General features: G+C 37.8%; 1 protein-coding gene across 5 annotated transcripts in view; it reads left to right on the top strand.

The window, feature by feature from the left end:
• HS2ST1 (heparan sulfate 2-O-sulfotransferase 1) overlaps positions 1-25,988 on the top strand; it is a 176,482-nt gene that overhangs the window by 120,283 nt on the left and 30,211 nt on the right. For all 5 annotated transcript variants that reach the window (XR_003521499.2, XM_027602736.2, XM_027602707.2 and 2 more), the window contains exon 2: positions 17,735-17,973. Coding sequence is in view for 4 of the 5 variants with exons in the window: in XM_027602707.2 (XP_027458508.1) it covers positions 17,735-17,973 (239 nt within the window). In the remaining variant the exon portion in view is untranslated. The remainder of the gene's footprint in view (positions 1-17,734; positions 17,974-25,988) is intronic.

Genomic DNA, 25,988 nt, shown 5'->3' on the forward strand with positions numbered 1-25,988 from the left:
AAATGTGTTTGTTAACAGTTTATTCTCAAGAACATTTTAAATATTTCATGTATGCCTCGCATAATGATGGTTATAGCTTCCTTGAAGAAGGAATTGCCTAGCCTTTGGAGACCTAATGGTTGATGGGGAGCAGGGAAAGAGATGGGACACACACCTAGCTCAGAAGAATCAGTACCATGAATGGATGTCTCGACTGGAACACCCTTTCAACTAGTTTATGCCGTGAAGTTGAATAGTGTTATTTTTCACAGCTCTAAACTGTTTCAAAAATTACCGTAAATTCCAAATGGGGATACCAGTGAGCTGTTTACATAGAAAAAAAGACTATTCTATAACTGGCTTTTTTTTTTTTTTTAAAGATTTTATTTATTTGAGAGAGAGAGAGAAAGAGAGAGAAAGCACATGAGGTGGGGGGAGGGTCAGAGGGAGAAACAGACTCCCTGCCGAGCAGGGAGCCCGATGTGGGACTCGATCCCGGGACTCCAGGATCATGACCTGAGCCGAAGGCAGCCGCTTAACCAACTGAGCCACCCAGGCGCCCTATAACTGTCTTCTTAATAAACCAAAAGAAATACTCTATAGAACTTGAATTCTCAGTTCCTGGACCATCATATCAGCATCACCTAGGAACTTGATAGAAATGTAAATTCCTTGGGCCCTGAATTAGTTAACTGGAAAATGTGGGAAGGCAGGAATCTATATTTTACAAATCCTGCAAGTCATTCTGTTACATGCTCAAACTGAAAACCATTGCTTTACAGAATGATATATATATCAGGCTCTAGTGAAATAATGACAGGTTTTCAGCATCACGAATTCTAATTCTCAAACAGCTGTTGAATTAGGTTTTAATGATCTCCAAACCCAGGTGGAGTTGAGTCCTAGTTTCTCCTTTTTTACTTACTAGTCAATGGAGCATCAGGTGCAGTTGTTGAAGTGTGAAAATAATTCAGCTTTGTAGACAGTATTGGCATTTCTTTCTTGATTTTGAAAATGCTTTAATTTTCTTGGTATAGTATTTTTTTCAGTAATCAAAGCACATCTATTTTAGTGGCAGTTTGGACTTATGCTAAAATTTGAGGAAATTTCTGAATCTTCCTGCCAGTTTAATATTAAAATTAATATGTTAGCTGGATTACAAAGTTTACATATAATTGAATCCCCCCTATTGTATTTTTCCTCCAGTGTTTACATTTATGCTTTAGGAACAATTTTTGTCTTCAAATCTTTCATATTATCACATCTTTATTTTACTTTAAAAGGGAATGCTAGAGATTTATTTTAATAAAATGCATTCTGTAGTAATAAGGCTCAAATATATGCTTTCTGAATTAGAAAACTCATCAAGCCCTCAAAAAGCATTCCAAAGGCATATCAGTAAGATGTAAAGCTAAGGGTATAGGTCTTACAACTGCTTTACTTGTTGAAGTGCACTAAATATGGATATTTAAAAGTGGACAGTGTGGCCAGAAACACTTAAAATGTTTGTTAGTAGGTAAGCACATGATTTTGCAGTAATATTCTAAGATTGGTTTTGGTTGTATTGCACATATAGGTAGTGTTAGTGAAAGAAATCTTTAGATTGACGGCTGATGGTCTTACATTTTTTTTTTTTTTTAAGATTTTATTTATTTGAGAGGGAGAGAATGAGAGACAGACAGCATGAGAGGGAAGAGGGTCAGAGGGAGAAGCAGACTCCCTACCTTGCAGGGAGCCCGATGCGGGACTCGACCCTGGAACTCCAGGATCACGACCCGAGCCGAAGGCAGTAGCCTAACCAACTGAGCCACCCAGGTGCCCCTTATATTCTGTTTTGATGCTCTTTATTTTTAACTCTCTACTTCTCCTTCATGATCCCATTCACTCCCTTGACATCAGTTGCTGCCTTTCGTTGTGACTCCTGAAGTTCTGTCTCTAATTCAGAAATTTCTCCTGAGTTGTATATCTTCAGCAACCTACACATTATTGCCTGGACATTCCAATGGACTATGTCTAAAACTGATAATCCAGGTTTTCCTCACACTAGTCCTGTGAATGTTTATGGAATCAGAGTTACATAATAGCCTATTCTTCACTTGGTCTTGACCCCAGATGTTTGCGTAGGACCTTATTCTCCATTAAAATGTCATTCTGAGTCTTCTGGAAATCTTCCAGAAGTGTCTCAAATGTGGTTAAAAAAAAAAACAAACGGTAGAATCCTGTCTACCTCGAAGCATCTGCCCTATCTCCTTTTTGTCAACTGAGCAACCATCTCCGATCAAGCATCATTGTCTCTGCTGCTTCCCCAAGAGAAAATGTCAGAAAGTTACTAGAGCCTCATGGTGCTGAGATTGATACTAAGTTCCATGTAGAAATAGAGAAATATCTTATATCCGCCCCCATCCGTGTCATACTTTATCACTTGTGAATCTGATTTGTGTGCCCGTATAGGGAGATGGCTAACTATATAACAACTGTTCATGCTTTCCCTCTCATAGTATGTCTTTATTGCTAAGAAGCAACTGCCCACCCAAGGCTAAATTTTTTTTACCACCACCCCTGCAGCTAGGTGTAGCCATATGATTAATGTTTGCCAGGATAGTTGAGATGTTATAGTGTTTTCTCCACCCTCTCTTGCCACATCTGCTAACTGGCTGCAAAATACTTTGAGTTCCTGGAGGAATGTCAAAGTTATAAGAAGGAAGGAAGCTGATTCCTTGAATCATTGTATAAAAGGCCATCTACCAGTCTGGAACACTCACATTGGTACTTGAATAAGAACTAAACTTCTGTTATGGTAAATGATTGGAATTTTATGTGTTCTAGTACTTGATGTTTCCCTAACTAGAATAATACCCCTGTGTATTACAGAGCCTTAAAAACAGCTCCTTTATCATCGTCCTGCATTTCCTTTCTCCAACAGCTCGAACACATGGGTATATGGCTATCCATGGGACTAGGAGAGAACAGATGCCATATTACACTCTGCAGTCCAGATCTTTTCTGCTATTGTGCTTTCTCTACCCTTTCTTCTAGACCTCTTGGACTTGGTAGTAGTATTATATAAGCTCAAAAAGCCCTTATGAAATAGACTCTTCAACATACCACCTACATATTTGATTTCTCAGTTGGAACTTCAATGTAGATTACCAAATATCTTGAATTCCTTTCTTCTCCTACCCCAGTTGCTCTTCTTCCTGTTCCTAATGCTCAAACTTGGTGAATGGCACCATGTTCCTCCTCAGTACAGAAGCTTAGAGAAAAGCCTTAACCTCTTCCAGCTTCTCATCTACTTTTTTTCACCTAAGCTTTTATTAGTCTGTCTCCTACCAGTTCGAAAGCTTCATCTGTACTGCAACTACCTTCCTTCAGGTCTTTATCTCCATTATGTCTTCAGAAGATTAATAGTCAATTCCAGGGATATCAGTCTATAAAGTGATGCCCCATGGAACCTTGCATTGTGGAGGTCTTATATGGGCTGTTACTTAAAACTCTTCAAGAATGTGTCTTCATTGCTTACAAAGAAGTTGTTCTCAAGGTATGGTCCGTGGATATCAGGGGTTCTCAAGACCTTTTCAGGGTGTTCACAAAGTACTCCACAACTATTTCCATAATAATTCTGAGTTGTTAGTTGTCTTTTTCACTAGTTTTCATTTGTACCTGGTACAAAGGAATTGTGACATCAGATTGTACTAGTTATCTTTGTATTCTTTACCACATTGATTCATAGTTACAAAATGAGGCCATTTTCAGTAAGAATGTCCATAAAGCAGTCAAAACCATTGACTTTATTAAATCTTGAGTATTTAGCATATGTCTTTTTAATATTCTGTGACAAAATGGAAAGTACACCAAGCACTTCTGCATACCAAAAGTACAGTGGTCGTCTTGAGGGAAAGTACTTGTTTTGGTTGGCACAAGTCAACAAGCCACTTTTCCATAAATTACTGTTTTTACTTGAAAGAAAGATTAACAGACAAACTGTGTTTATTCAGAGTGGGGTAGACATTTTCTCAGAAACAGTGAACTTGTCACTTCAAGGAAAACCAACTGACAGTATTTATTGCTATTATAAAATTTGACAAACTTGTGGCTGCCACCACAAACATGACAGCTTCCTAGTACTTAAGGACTTTTCTCGTGAGAAGGGCAGTGATATAATGCTTGTGATTTTTTTGCATGGGGGTGGGATTGTATCATCAAATGTGTTAACATTTGGAGGATCTGTATAACACCATGAACCAGTATTTTTCAAATGACAGTTATAAGGTATATCAATATAACAGTGTATGAAGAGTTTATTAATATGGCTTTATATCCCATTGTAATTAACCTTTAAGAAACTAACACTTGTTGAGTTTAGTGTCAAGAATATTCCCAATTGTTTGCAAAAGCTATTAAAATATTCCTTTTTCAACTGTGTATGTGTATGATTCTGATTTTCTTCATAGACTCCAATCCAAAGAATATATATTTTCATTTTGAATGGAGAAGCAGGTATGAGAATCTAGTTTTCTTTCAGTAAGCCAAATATTTAAAAAAAGATATGTAAAAACTCTTTACTAAATTTTTTTTTTGTTTTGGAAAAATACAAAAATATGCCATTAATTTTAACATGTTTTATTATTTTTAAATGAATTAATATTTTTAAAGTTTTACAGTTTTTATTTTTACTAGGATGATAATATAATCCACATGAACAAAAACTCTTTGAAGTCCTCAATTTTTAGGCATATAAAAGAGGTTCCAAGATCAGTAAGTTTGAGAACTGCTGACTTCAAAGTTCATATTCCCAGAATGGTGATTAAGACACTGTGATCTGGCCTCTGCACACTTGTTTGTGTCAGGTTTTACCTCTTGCCCTTACCCCTTCTCCCATATTCTAAGCTTATCAAGAACCACCTTTAGGGCCTACATGCACCATTCAGTATTGTGCCTCCAAGCCCTTTTCCATAGTCACACCATTTTATATTCCCACTAGCAGTGCATGAAGGTTCCAATTCCTCCACATCCTTATTGTTTGGTTGGTTGGTCTGGTTTGGTTTAATTATAGCCATCCTAGTAGGTGTGACTGGTTTTGATTTGTATTTCCCTAACAACTAATGATGTTGAGCATTTTTTTTATATGTTTGTTGGTCATTTATGTATCATCTTTGGAGAAGTATCTATTCAGATGTTTTGCCCATGTGAGTATTTTCTTCACAATCAGTATGTGTCCATATGAGTAAGTTTACATTTCCCCTTCAATGTGTAAGAGAAAGGAAATTTTAAACTTAAGAGAAGGAAAAAAGCACTTAGGAGGTTAAAAGTTAAAATGAGAGTTTAGATATAAAGTTTACATATAAACATTCCTCTAAAGTTTTCACTATCAGCTCATTTTTTGGATATGGATAAATATTTGTTGCTGTGGCATTGCAATACTGCATAATGAAATATCCGGAAGAGGTAAATCTATGGAGACAACACAGATTGGTAGTTGCCTGGGGTCAGGGGAGAAGGAAATGGGGAGCACTTGCTTACTGGGTGTCAGATTTCCTTCAGGGTGAAGAAGTGTTCAGAACTAGATAGAAATGGCAGTTGCTCACATTGTGAATGTGCTAAATGCCACTGAATTGTTTACTTTAAAATGATTAATTTTATGAGAACTTCACTTTTAAAAATTATCAAAAATAAAAAAGTACTCTCAAGATCTTATTAAATGGGTTCATTAATATTAAAAACAAAAGCATTTATAAGACACTCAACAGTGTATAAAGTGCTCATTTTTTTAGAATTTTTTTAATTTATTCATTTGAGACAGAGAGAGAGAGAGCAGGAGCAGTGGGGAGAGGAAGAGGGAGAAGCAGACTCCCCGCTGAGCAGGGAGCCCGACGTGGGGCTCAATCCCAGGACCTGGGGATCACGACCTGATCCGAAGGCAGATGCCCAACTAACTGAGCCACCCAGGCGCCCCAGCACTCATTTATTTTTAATTTAACAAATACTTACTGAGTGCCTTTACATGCAGTGACTTCTCCTAGGCCTTGCAATATAGGTTTTACATATACATTATTCTTGTGCATTAATCCTTAACATTAATGAAAATACATTATAAAAATCAAATTTTCTTTCCAAACTTCATCTCACTGATGAACTACCACTAAAAATATATTGGTCAATGCTCTTGAGATGATTAGGTAAGAATAAGAAAGTAGCTGTTAAATATCACATCAATCCAGTGACCACCAGTATAATTCTTTTTGTTGTTAGGTTACTAAGTTAAAGACATATGAGTTATATTTTACTTAATATACTTGCTAAGCTTGATTGTAGTTTTTTACAGTTATTACACAAATTAAAAAATGTGAAATTCTCCTAAGTTATAACCTTCTTTTATTATCAATCTAAGAAATACACTAATCACCTATATAAAATAATAATATTGGTAGTAGCTAACATGGAGTTCTCACTATGTATTTTAAATTTATATGCATCATCTGTTATATGCATGCTTTGTGGTAAGTTTTTATATGCATTCTCATGTTTTGATTTTTTAAAACAGCCCAAAGAGGCACCATTATTATTACCATCTAGATGAGGAAACTGAGTGTGAAAGAAGTGATCCCTATCTGAATACTGATGTTGAATACTGATGTCAGGATACTGTTCCCATGTGCTCCACATTTAACTGGTTGTCTGAGATTGATTGATTGATTGATTTATTAAAGATTTTATTTATTTATTTGACAGAGAGAGATACAGCGAGAGAGGGAACACAAGCAGGGGGAGTGGAGAGGGACAAGCAGGCCTCCCACTGAGCAGAGAGCCCGATGCGGGGCTCGATCCCAGGACCCTGGGATCATGACCTGAGCCGAAGGCAGATGCTTAATGACTGAGCCACCCAGGCACCCCTAGTTGCCTGAGATTTAGTCTGTTTCTATATTAGTATAGAGTTGAACCGCACAGTTAAATCAGAATGATAATATTATAGAAGTACTTTTTTTTTAGGTACTTATTTTTTAAATATAAAATATTATAGTTAAAAATGATAGGTAAACCAACTTTAAGACTTCATTCTTTATGCATCTCCATCACTTGAAATGAATAATTTGATAGAAAATGGGGATTCAAGCAATCTATTCCTATTTTCAATTTCCATCAGTGAACAGAAAGAAAGAACATTTAAAATTATAGTCCAAGGAATGAAAAGAAAAACTAGTGAGGGAAGGGAACAGAGCCTTAGGAACTCTAAGGGACATGATCAAGTGGACCAACATATACTGTTAATCTTAACTGCAGACCCTTTGTATGTAATAAGTGGCTTTTTTCTTGCTGCTTTCAAGATTCTCACTTTGGCCTTGGCTTTTAACAGTTTAATTTGTCACTGTGGATCTCTTTGAGTTTATCCTTCTCGTAGTTCATTGAGCTTGAATGTATAGATTCATGTCTTATAACAAGTTTTGGAGGTTTTCAACCTTTTTTTCTGCACGTAAGTCCTGTATATGTTTTGTTAGATTTACAACTGGCTATTTTTTGTGTGTGATTATAGATAATATTGTAATTTTTATTTTTGTGTCTATGTGTTTATTTTTAGTATAGAAATACAGTTGTATTTTGTATTTTTTTTAATTTATTTTTTTTGAGGGGGAGGGGCGAGCAGAGGGAAAGGGAGAGAGAGAATCTTAAGCAGGCTCCACACCCAGCATGGAGCCCGACGCAGGGCTCGATCTCATGACCCTGAGATCATGACCTGAGCCGAAATGAAGAGTAGGACATTTAACCCACTGAGTCACCCAGGCACCCCTGGATTTTGTATTTTTATTTTATATCCTGGAACTTTGGTGAACTGACTTATTCTAGGATTCTTTTGTTTTTGTAGATTCCTTGTGATTTTCTTTGTAGAAAATTGTATCATCTTCAAATAGGGTTGCTTTAATGCACTAGTTAGAACTTCCAACACTATGTTAAATAAGAGTAGTGAAACTGTACAGTAGCCTTGTTCCTGATCTTAGAAGGAAAGCATTCAATTTCAGTTTTTCACTATTAACTATAATGGTAGCTGTAGAATTTTGTAGAGGAACTTTTTCTGTATTCCTATTTTTCTGAGAGTTTTTATCATGAACTGAAGTTCACTTTTGCCAGATCCCTGGATATTTCATTTTCAGAAGTTTCAAAACTATGAATTCAATTTCCTTAATAGTTATAAAGCAGTTCAAATTATAAATTTCATATTGAATGAGTTCTCACAGTTTTTCAAGGAAGTTGTCCATTTTATCAGGCTGTCAAATTTATGTGTGTAAAGTTATAGTGTTCTTCTATCCTTTTGATGTCTGCAAAATCTCTAGTGAGGTCTTGTTTGCTCCTAATATTAATAATTTATCTTTATTTTTATCAGTCTTGCTAAAATTTTATCAGTTTGTTTTTTTTTCAGAGAACCAATTATTTGTTTTATTCATTCCCCCCCATATTGTTCTGTTTTCAGTTTCATTGGTTTTGTTCTTACTATTCCATTCCTTCTTGCTTTAAGTTTTATCTTCCTCTTTTTCTGGTTTTTGAGGTAGGAGCTTAGATGATTGGTTGAAGACTAATCTTTTTTGATGTATGCGTGTAGTGTTGTAAATTTCCCTCTCAGTCCTGCATTAGCTGTATCCCACAAATTTTCTTTTAATTCGCTTCAATGTCTTTTTAAAATTTCCCATGATACTTTAATTTTTTGTTTGTTCTCTCTGGTTTTGTTGTTTCTGTTTTCTTCTTTCTGCATTCCTGTAGGTTTTATGTATTTTTTAGAATTGTGATTTATCTAGTGTTTTTGAGTTTAAAGTCTTCATATAGCTTTTTTCATGGTTGCTTTATCTATTATATTTATACAAATATCACTTGTCACAGTCTACTGGTGTCATAATTTTACCAATTCAAGTGAAGTATAGATACCTTACCGCCTTTTACATCCCTTTACTATCTGTCATTTACAATATAATTGTCTTAAATACTTCCTCTGTATATATTTAGAACCACATCACACAATGTTTAGATAACTTTCTTTAGCTAACCTTTTTTAAAAATTTTTTATTGTTATGTTAATCACCATACATTACATCATTAGTTTTGGATGTAGTGTTTCATAATTCATTGTTTGTGCATAACACCCAGTGCTCCACCCAGAACGTGCCCTCTTTAGTACCCATCACCAGGCTAACCCATCCCCCCACCCTCCTCCCCTCTAGAACCCTCAGTTTGTTTCTCAGAGTCCATCGTCTCTCATGGTTGGTCTCCCCCTCTGACTTACTCCCCTTCATTTTTCCCCTCCTGCTATCTTCTTTTTTCTTCTTAACATATATTACATGATTTGCTTCAGAGGTACAGCTTAGTTTTCTTTCAGATGAGACTATCTCATTTAACTTTTTCATTCCTGAAGATTATTTTCTCTGGGTATAGGATCTTTTTGTTTCAGTGCTTGAGAAACATTGTGCCACTTCATGCTGTTATTCTACTATTCCAGTTTTCTCCTATAGTTAAGGCTTCATGTGCTCTGGCTACTTTCAAGATTTTTTTGTCTTTATTTTTCAGAAGTTTAATTATGATGTGTCCTATTATTGGATATCTTTGGTTTATCTTGTTTGGAGTTTGCCCAATATTTGGAACCTTTATGTTTAGGTCTCTTGTCAGAATGTCATGTTTTCAGCTGTGAATTCTTTCAGTACTATTATAGCCCTGCCTTCTTTCTCCTCTCATTTCAAGACTCTGTGACAGAGGGGTGCCTGGGTGGCTCTGTTGGTTAAGTATCCAACTCTTGGTTTCTGCTCAGGTCATGATCTCAGGGTTGTAAGATCGTGCCCCACATTGGGCTCCGTGCTCAGCACGGAGTCTGCTTGAGATTTCTCTCTTTCTCCCTCTGCCCCTCCTGCTTGTGTGCTCTCTCTCTCTCTCTCAAATACATAGATCTTTTGTTATATCCCACAGTTCCCTCAGGCTCTGTTATTGTTTGCAACATATTTTCTCACTGTTACTGCTATTGGGTAATTTCTTTTGTTCTGTCTTCCAGTTTATTAAACTTTTCTCCTTTCTTACCTACCATTCTGCTGTTGAGCCTATTCAGTTTTTTATTTTGATTATTTTAATTTTGAGTTCTGAAATTTCCATTTAAATCTTTTTTATATATTCTTTTTTATTACTGAGCCCATTTGCTGAGGCTTTCTGTTTATTCATTTGGTTCAAGCTTGTTCATAATTGTTCATGAAAGCATTTTTATCATGACCACTTTAAATCTTTTAATAATTCTAACATCTCTGTCATCTGGATGTTGTTTCTTGATTGTCTCTGTTCATTGGGTTTGAGATCTTCCTGGTTCTCGATATGTTGAGTAGTATTTGGTTGAAACTTGGACATTTTTGTATTCTGATATGACTCTGGATCGTATTTAAATCTGTTTCAGTTGATTTTTTCTGACGCTGCTCTGGCAAGGGGAGGGGTGCTCCTTTTTTACTTCCAAGTGGAACTGGAAGTCCAGATCCTCTTTTAGCCATTGTCAACGGCCAGTGGGCTCATTCTTACTGCTGGGCAGAGATGGGAGTGGCTTTAGCACACTGGGGGACAGTGCAAGTCCTGACTCTCCACCTGTCTCCTCTAACACTGCCAAGAAGGGGAGGGTAGGGGTCCCACATCACTGCCGTGTGGAAGTAGGTGTGTTTGCATGGTCTCCCTGACACTGTAGAGGAGGCTTGATACCTGCTGCCTGGGATGAAGGTCCTGGCTCCCTGCTTGGTCTTCTCTGACACCACCCTATCAGGGACATTGAGTACTTCATTACAGCCTTGTGAGGGTAGAAGTCTGGGCTGCCTACCTGTCCTGTGAGGGTAGAGAGGAGACCAGTTTTTTCTGTAGGGTTTGACTAGAGATGTCATTGTCTAAGAGTTTTCAGTCTTGCTTTGCTGTCACTCCCTTGGTCCTTTGGCTAGAGAATAGGCTATTGTTTGGGTTCTTCCTGTGTGTGCACATTTCTGGGCTGCCAGCCACTACTGCTCCAGAGCTGGGGTATGTGACGGGAACTTGCCACTTTGTCATTCCTGAGTCCCAAGAACCCTAACTAGTTGGCCGGCTGCCTTCTCTCCTACCTTCTAGTCTTGTGCTTGTCTTATATATAACATCCAGGGTTTTTAGTTGTCCGTAGTGGAAAGAATAGCAAAAGATTGGTCTTCTCCATCTACCTTGAAGTGAAAGGTGCTATCAGCTCTTTTTTTTCTTTTTACACGATGATCCACTTAAACATAACTTTTTTTTTTAATTTTTTTTTATTTTTTTTAAAGATTTTATTTATTTATTTGAGAGAGAGAGAATGAGAGAGAGAGCACGAGAGGGAAGAGGGTCAGAGGGAGAAGCAGACTCCCTGCTGAGCAGGGAGCCCGATGCGGGACTCGATCCCGGGACTCCAGGATCATGACCTGAGCCGAAGGCAGTCGCTTAACCAACTGAGCCACCCAGGCGCCCTTAAACATAACTTTTAATGATAGCTCAAGCACCCTTTGTTGACTGCCTGGAAACTACACAAGAAAGCACTGGCCAGTGTTCAGTGTCCAGCCTTCAGCCTTTCATGCAGAAATTTATTGTCAGTCCCCATGGTGGTTGAGTTCAAGGAGACTGATCCAGCCTGAAAATATTCTTAAGAAAATGATGTATACAATGAGACAGCCAATTTATTTAATTTATAGTGATTGCCAAGTACTACATCCGTGAGGATCAGGTGGTGGTGTTTTTTTGTTTGTTTTTTTAGTGATTTTATTTATTTGACAGAGACACAGCGAGAGAGGGAAACACAGGCAGGGGGAGTGGGAGAGGGAGAAGCAGGCTTCCTGCCGAGCAGGGAGCCCGATGCGGGGCTTGATTCCAGGACCCCGGGACCATGATCTGAGCCAAAGGCAGACGCTTAACGACTGAGCCACCCAGGTGCCCCATGGTGGTGTTTGGTTAGATAGTACATTCACAGCAAGTGGTGCTGAAGAAAGAATCAGTTAGATAGCTTCATAAGAACTTTCTTTTGGTGCAACTTTGTCCTTTCCTACTTTACATAGTGTATACATATTTTGGGGAATAAATTATACTTCATAACAAGGTTGGAGATTTACACAGTTTAGGGTTTGTCCCTAGAGAGTGCTGAGGATCCACTTTAGTTCAGACGTTTGATGATACCACGCTGTTAGAGCCCAGTTTATCTAGCTGTGCAGCAGGCATACTTGCATTGTCCAGACAGGTCAAGTTTTGTGCCAGGGCATCCTTACCCATGCACAGTTCTCAGGTGGACACTGCTGGTTTCCTCAGTGAGTTCTCTTTGCCTACAGTCCTTACTTATGAGTAACCTATTTTTATGTATATGTGTATATACTACTGCCTTAAGGCAATTTACTGTTAGGTTTGTTGTCCTTGGAGCTTTTTTTTTTTAAGTAATGAATCTGGGGTCACAGAGCCCCCTTCCTGAAATGCCCAAGTCAGTCTTTCTGGAGAGAGAGGGTCCATAGTTTTTATCATACTCTTAGGACCCAGAAAGTCATGATGCCACTAATACTTTTGCTCTGCCCTGTCATGCATATATGGTTTAAATCTCTTATGAGCCATCTTAGCTTATTATCTCCTGAAGTATTAATAGTGTCTTGCCCACTTCTGTGTTTTTCTTAATAATTGTAAATATTAAAATTTGGTAATTTTTTCTTAGTATTCTTTACCTTTTATTTATTACATATTTACTTGTATTCTTTTTTTTTTAGATATTTATTTATTTGACAGAGAGAGACACAGTGAGAGGGGGAACACAAGCAGGGGGAGTGGGAGAGGGAGAAGCAGGCTTCCCACTGAGCAGGAAGCCCGATGCGGGGCTCGATCCCAGGACCCTGGGATCATGACCTGAGCCGAAGGCAGACGCTTAACAACTGAGCCACCCAGGCGCCCCATGTATTCTAACTACATATTTTTTACTTTAACATGCAGAAGTTTCAGTATTTGAAGACAAGGCAATGTATTGCTCTTTCCTTCTGTTATTTCTTTTCTCCCTTAAGTCCTAATCTGTTACCCACAATACAGAGATACACTACACATTTTGGACATTTGTGAAGTATTTATTTTCTGCTGAGACCATTTTAAAATTGAGCTGTGGCAGGGGAAGAGAGTTATATATGCATGGGTCCTTTAATTTGTATAAAACACAAAATTTATTTCTCTTATTTCTCTATAAATGTATAAGTTAAATTATTTAGTACATTGAACATTTAATAACATGTTCAAAGAGAAAAGATGTTCCCCAAAACAGTAATCTTACTGTTAAAAAAAATTGTCATTAAAAGATGTGATTTAAAAAAAAAATCTTTTCTTCACTTCTGTTTTCTTTCGTTTTTCATAGTCTGATACATACATCTTTGTGACTTTAATGCTATGTATGATCTGGTTTGGTGTATTTAGTGCAATGTTTTATATTTAGCTTGATCATTACATTCTGGTCCTAAATAAGGCCTTTAATGCCCTGCCAATGCAGAAATAGGTAATTACTGCTGTTATGAATGGTCTTTTAAAAGACTTGAGTTTGTTGATAATTTGCCGCAAGGAAAGGTTCATTGAGCTGAGATATGTGCCACCCTGCACAGGAGCCTAGAAGAACTAGAATCGCCATGGAGTTCAGTGTCTGTCTTCAGTGTTGTGCACGTTAGTGCCAGTGGTGCCTGGCTTGTCTGTAATTTCATGACTCTCGGATCGCACCCCATGTTGTTTGTAGGCTAAACATTTTGTGGTGGTTCTGAAATAGCTTGCGTAGCAGATTCTTTATAATTCTTTACTCAAACATGAAAAAAAACATGACTTCAGAAAGCATCATAAGTATTTTAAATTACTGCCTACATTCTCTAAGTGCACTACAAGTGTGCTGTAACTAATAAAGCTTCCCCATTGATTTAAGAGAGTCTCGGAAGAAGCTGTACTAACTAGATGCAGAGCATCTTTGATAAAAAAGAATTGGAACTGTCGAATACCTAGTAAGTAAAGAATATGGCTATATTGCAAACACCCTTACTGATTTTACACTTGTCACAGGTGGAAAGAGATAGTATTTTACCATCAACAATTATTACTCTTATTCAACTAAGCGAGACTTGATTTTTTTTAAAAGATTTATTTATTTATTTTAGAGAAAGAGAAAGCATGAACCAAGGGGAGGGGGAGAGAGAATCTCAAGCAGACTCCCCGCTGAGCATGGAGCCCACCTCGGGGCTCCACCTCAGGACCCTGAGATCATGACCTGAACTGAAATCAAGAGTCAGACACTTAACTGACTGAGCCACCCAGGTGCCCCAAGATTTGATGTTATAAACAAACATTATCAGCAAAAATGCTCTTGATATTCCACACTGTTTTTATCTTTTTATGTAGTTTTAGGCATAACACTATGTTAATAATTATCCTGTTTGGTAAAGCAAAGTAAAAACACTTGAAAAATAGAAAATGCATATAAATATGTTATTGAATGAGGAAAGTATTGACTTGCATATTTGTACCTTTGCATAGAAGTCTTTTTAAATTGTGTTAATATATACTGCATACAATTTAATACACATGATAAACCAAGAACTATGATTAATTTTTACAATATGTGACATGGTCTGGCTGGAGTTTTATCACTATAAAAAATTTTTAAAAATCCACAGATTAAATGATCACTTCTTTTTAAAAATATTTTTAAGGGGCGCCTAGGTGGCTCAGTTGGTTAAATGTCTGCCTTCGACTCAGGTCATGATCCCAGGGTCCTGGGATCGAGTCCCACAAGGGGCTTCCTGCTCGGTGGAGAGTCTGCTTCTCCCTCTTCCTCTGCCTGCTGCTCCCCCTGCTTGTTTGTTTTCTTTCTCTCTCTCTGTCAAATAAGTAAATACAATCTTAAAAAAAATTTTTTTTAATTTAGTAGCTGATTTTCCCAACAGTTGTTGGGCATATAAAATTTTATTAAGTAGATAATTATAAATACTATTAATGTTGCAGATTTTCTTTAGTCATTAAGTATTCTGTAGGTAAAAGGGGTACCCGTATATGAAATAACACAGGAAGTCTTCTTTTCCAAGTACTTGATTTCAGAAAAACCAGTTAAAGTCAAGTCAGCATCGTTGCTTGTAAGTGAATCTTTTAAAGGCAATTTGATGCACGTCTGGGCTGCTAGAGGAGACCTCTCACGCTTCTGTCAGCCCTTGAATGACAACAGCACTGTTTTATTTCCCTCTGTGGAAAGAGGATGGCGTATGTACCTAAAAATATCGTGATAGTTTTGGATCTGATGACAGTTTGAGGTTGTTTGGGAGATAAGAGTTCTTAAAAATTATTGAATATAATAATGTGTGTAGGTTCTCAATAAATACTTGTTGAATTTAACCTGAGATAGCTTCCAGATCTTATGTAGATGTTTGTAACCTCATATATTACCTTGATTTGTAGGTCCATTTGGAAAGCACTGTCAGTTTGAAAAGTATTATGCTTTCTATCATGTAGCATGTGATTCTTAAGTCTGCCCTGCTTCCTTTTTCTTTTTCTTGTTAGCCTCCTTCTATAGATTATCTCTACTTGCTACTTGAATGTTGGTATTTCCTAAGATTCTGTCCCAGAGTCTCTTTCCCATGCTACATATTCTAGATTATCTAGGCAGTTGCATTCATTTCCGTCGTTTTCCCAGATATCTTCTACTTGAATATTTATTCTCAACTCTTGACCTTTGTGCCCCATTATCTACATAACATCTCCTGGATTATCCCAGGCAATCCAACAGTGTGTTCAACATTAAGCTCATTTCCTTCTCTGCACATTCCCATCCAACTCTCCCAAGGGGAAGAAAAAAAAAAAAAGGAAACATACATGCCTATACATATAGATAAACATATGCACTACTCCTCCTGTTTTGGAAAGCCCACAGGCCTGGAACTTTTTTTTTTAAGATTTTATTTATTTATTTGAGAGAGAGAATGAGATAGAGCATGAGAGGGGGGAGGGTCAGAGGGAGAAGCAGACTCCCTGCTGAGCAGGGAGCCCGATGTGGGACTCGATCCCAGGACTCCAGGATCATGACCTGAGCTGAAGGCAGTCACTTAACCAACTGAGCCACCCAGGCACCCAGGCCTGGAACTTTTATTCAAGTCTTGTGAATGTGAATCCTCAGCTCAGAGTATATTTTCTATAATGTGGTGACCATATCTTCTGAACCAAAATATAAGATGCATGGTTTGACAGTATTTGAAGCCTGCGCTTGTTACTGTAATTATACCTCATTGCTTTTTCACGTCATTGTATTAAGTCATGCTTTATGGTAGACAGATACTAATAATATACAATATTAAAAAATTGCTATTATGAGACATGTGGTATGTGGGACATATGCATGCATTGTGTGTGTGATTGTGCCTAGTTAGGGAGATCAGATAATACTTCCCCTTTGAGCAATGATGACATTCCATGTGGAGGTTGAGGAATTCACCAGGCTGCATTAGGGTACAGGAGAAATGGAGGAGTGTGAGAGAGCTTGCACAAAGATCTGGTGGTAGGAGGGTGCACAGTATGTGTCTCTGTGCAAGGTAATTGTAATCTTGTTAGAGGTTTTTATCCCCTCATTTCTCTCTTCCCCCTCTCTTGCTTCCTTATTCTAAAAAACATTCAAAGCTAATGTTTATATTAAAAAGAGAATAATAGTAATAGGATACAAAATGCTAACTGCTTTTCAAACTGCATGGTAGTGATTTGAATTAGATGAACCATAGAATTTAAGGAGTAAACATGGCCAGGACTGGGACACCTGGGTGGCTCAGCCAGTTAAGTGTCTGCCTTCAGCTCCCGTCATGATCCCGTGGTCCTTAGATCGAGTCCCACATCGGGCTCCTTGCTCAGCGGGGAGCCTGCTTCTTCCTCTTCCTGCAACTCCCCCTGCTTGTATGCGTGCTCTCTCTCTCTCTCTCTCTCCCTCTCTCACAGATAAATAAAATCTTAAAAAACAAAACAAAACACAGCCAAGACTTGCAACACCAAAAAGAAAAAGGATTTGTAATGGTACAGTTTCTACTCTTGTTACCTAAAATCACTCCAGCATTTATAACTATTGCCCTGCTACCTTTTGATAAACCAGGGAGTAATTAAATCCTAAGTATAAATTTCAGAATCTTTGCTTAAATTCTAAGTGACTTATTTTCTAAATGTACTTTTTACCATGAAGTTTAGTATTCCGTGCAATCTGTCTTTGTGTGTTTGAAAGTTAATTCAGGCTGTAGAAATTCTATTAGAATGTAGTGTGGGACGCCTTGGGTGGCTCAGTTGGTTAAGTGTCTGCCTTTGGCTCAGGTCATGATACCAGGGTCCTGGGATTGAGCCCTGCGTCAGGCTCTCTGGTCCTTGGGGAGTCTGCTTCTCCCTCTCCCTCTGCCTGTCGCTCCGCCTGCTCGTGCTTGTGCGTGCTCTCTCTCTCTCTCTCTCTGTCAAATAAATAATAAAATAAAATATTTTTTTAAAAATTCTAAAAAAAAAAACCCAAAAAACGTAATGTGACTTTTGAACTACATCAGTCTCTGGTCTGTGGTATTCTAAACTTGATGACTGTTTATTCTGTTGTTCTGTATATGCATGTGTATTATATTTCAAAGAGTGATTCTGAATGTTCGGTCTTCAAAACATTTCTTCAAGTGCTCTTAGTCATTTCTTGAATAGGAAAATTATGTTCGAGGAATTGGAAATTATTTTCATTGTCTTTAAACAGTGAGCTCATAACTATTTTTCTTTGCAGAAAGGGCTATTGCAAGACATGAAGTTCGAGAAATTGAGCAGCGACATACAATGGATGGTCCTCGGCAAGAGGCAGTGCTGGATGAGGAAGAAGACATGGTGATCATTTATAACAGAGTCCCCAAAACTGCAAGCACCTCCTTTACCAATATTGCCTATGACCTGTGTGCAAAGAATAAATACCATGTTCTTCACATCAACACTACCAAAAATAATCCAGTGATGTCACTACAAGACCAGGTAAACACGTAGGGGATAAGTAAATGTTTTCTGATACTTCCTCACTCATATTTTGTATTTCAAGAGGAAAAAGCATTTTAAGGGGTATGTGTATTGACCCCAATGAATTGTAAGTCTCTTGGGGTACAGGACCAAACAAACGTTTTTTTAAAGATTTTATTTATTTGAGAGAGAGAGAGAGCATGCATGAGTTGGGGGCGGGGAGCACAGAGGGAGACGGAGAAGCAGGCTCCTTGCTGAGCAGAGAGCCAGCCATGGGACTCGATCCCAGGATCCTGGGGTCACGACCTGAGCCGAAGCAGATGCTTAAATCAACTGAGTCACCCAGGTGCCCCCCCAAACAAACTTCTCTATAATTTTGCATTTTTCACAGTATTTGGTATATTTCCTTGCATATTATATGTATTTAAATATTTGTAAAATTAATGAACTTATTAAAAGCTTGAATTTTTGAAGAGAAAATGATGTTCTTTAGTATGGTATCCTTTTAAAAATATGAAATATTTTTAGCAAGATACCTTACAAAAAAAATCATTCTGTTGTCTCATTTTATGATAAAGAAATCTTTAATGAATACCTGTGTTCTGTATTGCTTAGTTTTGTGACTAGCCTCCTAAACTTCATCTTATCTTTACTAGTAGTTTATATAATATTAGCTACAAACTCCTGGAGAACGGGAATTGTGGCTTATATTTTTAACATAACCTTGCCTTTAAATTGTCGAGAAACTTTAGATAAACAAATGGATAGATATGAAATAGTCTTAAGAAAAGTAGAGGAAATTAATCTCATGAAATAAAATCACTTACCTCTTTAGCAATAGTAGCACACATTTTCTCCACACCTGGAGTTCTCACTATAATTATAAATAAATAGAATTCTCTATAAATATTGAAGGGAATGGGAATTGGGGCCTATGAGGATAAAAGATAATATTTGAAAATACTATGTAGGATTAAATACCATGTTAAGGTAGCCTTATTAGAAAGGTTTTGTGATAGTCATACAGTTAAGAATGTATTTATCTGTTTGAAAACAGCTGAACTTGTTTATTACAGAACTGATTCTTATCCTACTCTTAAGCAAACTTATAATCCTTACACTGAAGCAAGAGAGTAACACTGATACATAAGGTTAAGGTTTGCTTTCTTAGATGTTTGTAAAGGCTAATAGTATATGGTATATCATCTGCCCATATAATTCTTGGCTCTCTGCAGTAACCTCAATTACTCTTTTTCATAAAACCAAAAATCTACATCCATCAGCTGAACTAAATAACTCTCCTGTAAATGAGAAGAAACATGAGCTTATTTAGCTAAGTGGGTCATAAAAACTATTCATTATGTAATATTGTATATCTCAAGGGCAAGTATCCTAAATAATCCATTTTTATATAGTGTGTGGTAGATGTTAAATTTCTTTGCTTGATTGCTCTTCAAAATACATCTTGGTTTAAAAGGAACATCTCTTAATATTCACATAGTAATTTTAGATTCATTCAGTAGTATTTTTTTAGAAAATATAAAGTTACCTTGCTTAGTTTGTGTCCAGCATTACAGAGTTGTATGGCAGCTATAAGATGTCTTACAGTGATATTGGCCATTTTTTTTTTTCATGAAATAAGAGTCTCTGGAAGCTCTCCACATATGACATTTACAGGCATCATGTAGTGATACATTTTCCCAGTTGCATTTGGATGAGATAAAACTTCTGTTTTTCTTTCAATAGCTTGTTAGTTATATATAGGAAAAAAAAACCCATTAGAAGAGAAGCATAAACGCTATCTTAAAAGCAGTTGGATTACATAATGAGCAGCACTTAAAACATGTTTGTGTGGGACAGAGTAGAGAAATAAGTCTCTAGCTCCAGCTCTTTCCTGGATGTATTTTGTACATACTGTACTAGGGACTGTGCTAAACTGTTCACATGTTTAATTATTCTCAGATTTTAGAGGCAAAGTCCAAATATTTTGAGTCAGGTATGAAGCTGTTGAGTGGATAATAGCTATCTCTGCATATTCTTCCATCCTTAGGAACAGTTGTCAACTCTGCTCTCACGTTTTCATTTATTTATTGAGTATGTAATATATACAGAGATGGTGCTACATTCTTTTTTTTTTTTTTAAAGTTTTGGGGGTGCCTGGGTGGCTCAGTTGGTTAAGCAACTGCTTCGGCTCAGGTCATGATCCTGGAGTCCCGGGATCAAGTCCCGCATTGGGCTCCCTGCTCAGCAGGGAGTCTGCTTCTCCCTCTGACCCTCCCCCCTCTCATGTACTCTCTCTATCTCATTCTCTCTCTCAAATAAATAAATAAAATATAAAAAAAATATTAAAAAGGTTTTATTTTATTAGAGAGAGAGAACGAGCAGGGGGAGCAGCCGGCAGAGTAGCGGGCAGAGTCAGTCTCTCCAATGAGCAGGGAGCCCGATGAAGGACTCGATCCCAGGACCCTGGGATCATGACCTGAGCCGAAGGCAGACACTTAACAACTGAGCCACCCAGGCGTCCCTGGTGCTACATTCTTAAAGAAATACAAAGCAAGGCCACATCTTTCAAGAAGCTTATTTGTAATTTACTTGGAACATAAAACATAGATGTAGGAACTATGAAGATTATTTAAAGAAAACATCATTTTATGGTATTCTTACCAAATTATTTAATCCAAAATGTTTCTCACCAGAATGTTTAATCCAGGCCTAATCTTGAACAAACAGGCAAATCCGTCTTGTTAGAGCATTCTCCAGATTAATTGTCCTGAACTCTTGTATCAACATCATGACAATCAAACAAGGTTTGGTTGGGGATGAGGCCGGACAGTCCTCTCTAGAGGTGAGGAGACTAAGAGATATGAAAACCAAATGTAATGTGCGATTTGTAATTGTATCCTTGATCAAAAATGTCTGCTGCTTGTTTTCAAATGGTTCAGAAAAAAAGCCTGTGTGTGCATATGGAGAGAACAAAGAGAGAAGCAAAAAATGGCAAAATGTGAAGTTAGTGAATCTTAGTGAATGGGTATACAGATGTTCACCGTATTATTCTTTCAACTTTTCTGCAGTTCAGAGATCTTTCACAATTAAGAAATTGTAATAAAATAAGAGGAAAAGTTAGAACAAGGAAATGAAAAGATAAGCATTTGAGAGTATGAGGCATGGGAAGAGTAAGCAGTGAGAGGGAGACAGACTCAGTCATGGGAGGTATATCTGTGAGGCATGCTTTACTCAGTGAATAGGCAGGGATTGTCAGGAGACAGGTGATTAGTTAGCTCTTGTAGTTAGAAAACGAAGTTTACTCTGCTATCATGAAAGTGTCTGCTGTAGAGAACGTCTTGTCTATAAGTAACTGTCAGGGGTTAAGTGGCAGGGTCTTTTAGGATCTTTCTTAATTCTTTTCTACTCTTCATCTGTTTAGGTTTGTGATCATATTTAACTCCTTTCTAAGCATTGGAAATATTCTAGAATTTGCATTCTCTGTAGGACAACATAGTAATTTTTTTCTTTTAATTCATTGTTAGGGCACCTTCTGGTCTTTTGCATTAGAGCCCATGATTTGATGTTAGTTACAGATACTGATATTTCAGAGCATCACTTTAGATGAGTGCTTCCTAACTTGTAATGTGTGTATCAATCATCAAAGTACAGATTCTGATTCAGAAGGACTAAGATGGAACCTGCTGCCAAAACGGATTCTTCTGGTCCTTGAACCACAGTTTGAGTAGCAAAGATCTAGAACCTAGTTCTCAATAGGTTATGAGAAGATACATATTATAGTCTTCCTAGGATGGTGAAGTACTTGTCTTTAAATTTATATTCCAACCTCCCCATCAAAATCCATATTCCTTACCTTGGCCACCAGGCCCTTTTAAATCTAGCCCTTGTCCATTACTCCATCCTCTTGTTTATAGCCACATTGGCCTTTTGGTTCATTGAATGTACCAAGCCTTTCCCATTTCAAGGCCTCTGCACTTAACATTTTGTCTTAGAATACACTTCTCCTGGTTTCTCACCATTGACTTCATGTTATCCTTTTAACATCCTCTCAGAAAAACCTTATTTGGCTATCCTATATATTAAATACTTCCTCCAAGTTACTGTGCACCATCATTCTATATGTATCTTTCCTATTACTTACTGATTTATTGGTTTCCTATTGGTCTTTTCCTCTGTATAAGCTCCTAAAAGGCAGGAACCTTGTTCATGATATTATTCACCACTGTATTCCTTGTGTTTAGAATGGTGTCTGAGACATAGTACATATACGCTCCATAAAATTTTTGTTAAACGAATGAATGAGAGAACAAATGAATGGACTTAGGTTCTGAAAGTAGTTCTTAGTTGAGCACAATGCCAGTGATGATAATTACTGGCAGAATGAGGCCCTCTGATTGATGGTAATATGTTCTCCCCTTACCTCAAGTGATTTGGGACACACCCACCCTTCTGCAAAAAGGACTGAACAATACAATTGTGGACTTGGGTGAAATATGTTCTGTTGCTGCCGAACCTTTCTTATATTTTATCCAAGTATTATTCACTTTTCCTTTTTGTGTAGAAAACTTCCTCTCTAGTTTAGTGTCATAAAACTACCCAGAGCTGTACAGTGGATGTTTATTTTAAGTATAGGCATGAGTAGGAGTTTGGTGTACAATAATTACTCAAGTTAATAGTAGTATTCATTCACTAGATAGTAATTACAAAGTTGGAATTTGGCCAGGATTGTCGGGATGACATTCCTACTTATAGACAGTGAAGGCAAGTTCTTTCAGATAATTAATGTTGAGATGAATCTTATTAAAAATGTAGGTCTAGGTACACTGTTATGGTGCTTTCTTAGCTTTTTCTGTCGCACTGATTCAGGTCTGAGTCTACTAATAGATAAATCACAGCACCAATCCCTACATCGCTTGTATTTTCCCTAAAGGTCTCCTCTGATGACTTGCTAGCCTGACTCTGCTTGAGTTATAAAATCTGACAGAAATCACAGTTTCGGATCTGCTCCAGGCTAGCTTTAAAACATCTCTTTTCGTGTAGTATATCTAACAACTACTTCTGAAAAGTCCTTCTTGATGGAAAGGAAGGAAGTATGGAAATACTCTTTAAATAAGTTCACTACGGTGACTTTATTTCTTCTCCCCGAGCCACTGTGTTCAGTGTCTTCTGTCTCCTTAAATCCATTTGCCACTATTATGCTTTGCTCCTTTCACCTACCACTTTCCCTTTCACTAGTGCCAAATGTAGTCGGTGAGAGTCCATAGTGAATGGCGTGCAAGTTTGCTCACCTAGTCTCCACTTCCACTCACTCCTCTCTGTTCCAGAGCCTTATCTCGAGGTCTTGAGCAGGATGCCCCACTGCGGTGGAAAACCTGAAGAAAAACCGAAAGACTAGGCGAGTGGTGCAGGAGAGGTGAGAGGGCAGAAAATCATAGAGCAGGAATTGCAGTAGGGCTGACTGATGAAAGGGCGAGAATGGGGATGGAGGGAGGAGAGTCAGGGAAAACTCTGCAGGGGGCGCTCTGGGGGAACCAGCTAACATGGCTAAAAGGGGAAGTGGCTAAATTCAGACTTTGAAAAGGAAACTTTTTATTTATTTATTTTAGGGGGGTGGGGCATGAGGGGGGAGGGGAAACAGACTGCCCGCTGAGCGTGGAGCCAGACCCTGGGCTCGAACCCATGACCCTGAGATTGTGATCTGAGCTGAAATCAAGAGTCATCCGCTTAACAACCCAGCTAAGCAACCCAGGAACCCCAAAAAGGAAACTTTTTAAAAAGGTTGCTCTTCAAAGGGGGTCAGAGGATGGTTATAGAATTTCAGCAGCATGTAAATGACACTTCTAAATGCTCCCTCCGCCTATTCTCCAAATTAGTCTGAACCACTACTTGAACCTATTGACATCATTTGTTTGCTTAGCACTTTTTTCTTTTCTGTAAAGGGAAGGTCAGTCTCAGCTCAGCATCTTTTGATTTATTGCCAGTTGTAAATCAGCCACAGCTTTATTAATGAGACTTTAACACATTGCCTTAAATGTTGATGAGACGAAAGAAAAAAACATATGCACATATATGCATATGTGCCTTCAGTATTCTCATAGTTGGAGATTAGAGAGAGATTCTGTTTTGAGAGACTTTAACAGTAATAGGGTAGAGAATTTAAAAGCAATAATAACCCATGTGAATTTACCTCAGAATGAATTTAGAAAATAAAATGCGAAGTCCTATATAGACATTTAAACCAGGTCTCTTAGTTTTGACTAGCAGTGTTCAGCAACCCCCGAGGTTACTCAAACTAGTAAAAAGGCAAGAATAAGTCAGCGGTCATTGGTGCAAAAATGGTTGTCCAATACAAGGGGAGTGAACAGGGTGGATTGGACTTGGAGGTTATAATGAATGTGATGAGGAACATAAACAGTTTTGAGAGCTATATCTACAGAGCTTTGAGATCTTGTGATGAGTTTCGAATGACTAGATCTGAGGGGTTTCCTCCGCAGTGGATAAAACCTGAAATTTTCAGTGCCCAAGTTTGTTGATCAAAATCATGATACAAATGCTACTCTCCTTTCTTTTCACATCCTTTTGGGTTTTTTTCCACTTTGCTTCAATTGAACAATAATAAGGAAATTAGCTTGTGGTATAGAAGGGTGATTGGACCAAAATCTAAGGTATGTGGTTCTTGAGCTTCCTTTTAATCTATAAAATAAGAGTACAGGATATCCTAAATCCCTTCCACCTCTAAAATGATGATTCTGTAAACAAGAGAGCTTGAGGTTGGTGACAGCAGTGGAAGATTTCATGCCTTGTTCTGTTCTCCACCATCACTCAACTCTTCCCTGAGTCCCAACTGGAAACAACCCTTTTTCTTATTTCATTTATTTTTAAACTGTGTTTCTTGGAATGCTTTGGTTCCAGTACGCTTTAGGCATCACTGTGTGCGGGTAGAAGGAGATGGAGTAGACAGGGTTCATTCTGCTCCTGTCCTCACTTCTGTTTTGTATCTTGTGGTGGCTTACAAGATAATCTTTAAAAATCTGTTCTACTTCAGTACACTTTTTTTTCCCCTTATCATGAAAGCAGTGAATATGAGAGTCTGTCTTTGCTAAGAGCTTTTATAGACCTCAGGGACTCCTTTGCAAAGCACTACAAAAACAAGCTTCATGTAAATAAAACCAAGCAGTAGTTCCTGGGCCTACCTTTGCTGAAGCCTTGCTTCTCAGTGTGGTCCACTGATCTGCCATCCTGTGGAGACTTGTTAGAAGTGCAGAATCTTGGGCCCCACTCCAGACCTACTGAATCAAATCTGCATCTTGACCGGAGTCCCAGGTAATTGAGTTTGAGAAGCCCTGCAGCAGTCCAGACATTATTCAGCTTCCTGGGCTCTACACCTGATGGTGAAGGACACATGTTGCATGAAGCGTGTCCTTAGGAGTGTTCAGTTTAATCGTGACTGTCTTGAGGAAAGATGGAAGAAAGAAGGATCCTTGAAGTGTATATTTATAGCTAACTCTTATTTCCACCTGAGTCTTTTACCACAGTGTACTCTAAGTTGGTACTATCGATCCTCTCTAACATGTGGCTTTCTAGAACACCATTTTCCCAGATTTCAATCTGCCGTCTCCTCTCATTTTTCTCCCACACCATCACATCCACATTAAATCTGGGCTTCTGGAAAATAGAGCTGAGTTGCTAAATATGCCTTAAGTACCCTTAAACCACCACCTCCCATTCCTATTCTCTTTTCCTTCTATTTTCCCCCTCATTTTTGGCTGAAATAATGGAATTGATTTTCACAGAACCAAAGGCTTATTGGAAATAATTTACCAGTAAGTGGCAGTTTATAAGGACTTTTCATATTCAACATGTGAATTTTTTTTTAAGGATTCAGTTTTTGGGTTATCTAATTTTAATTTTCTGTTTCTTTTTCATTTGTCTTTTGATATTTTCATTCTATTTGGAACCTTCCTTAAAGAACAGATAGGAAAGAACATGAGAACCTCAAATCACACATTTATTTGGCTCATTTTATTTAT

The sequence above is a fragment of the Zalophus californianus genome, chromosome 4, assembly GCF_009762305.2.
Source record: "Zalophus californianus isolate mZalCal1 chromosome 4, mZalCal1.pri.v2, whole genome shotgun sequence".
Lineage (NCBI taxonomy): Eukaryota > Metazoa > Chordata > Mammalia > Carnivora > Otariidae > Zalophus > Zalophus californianus.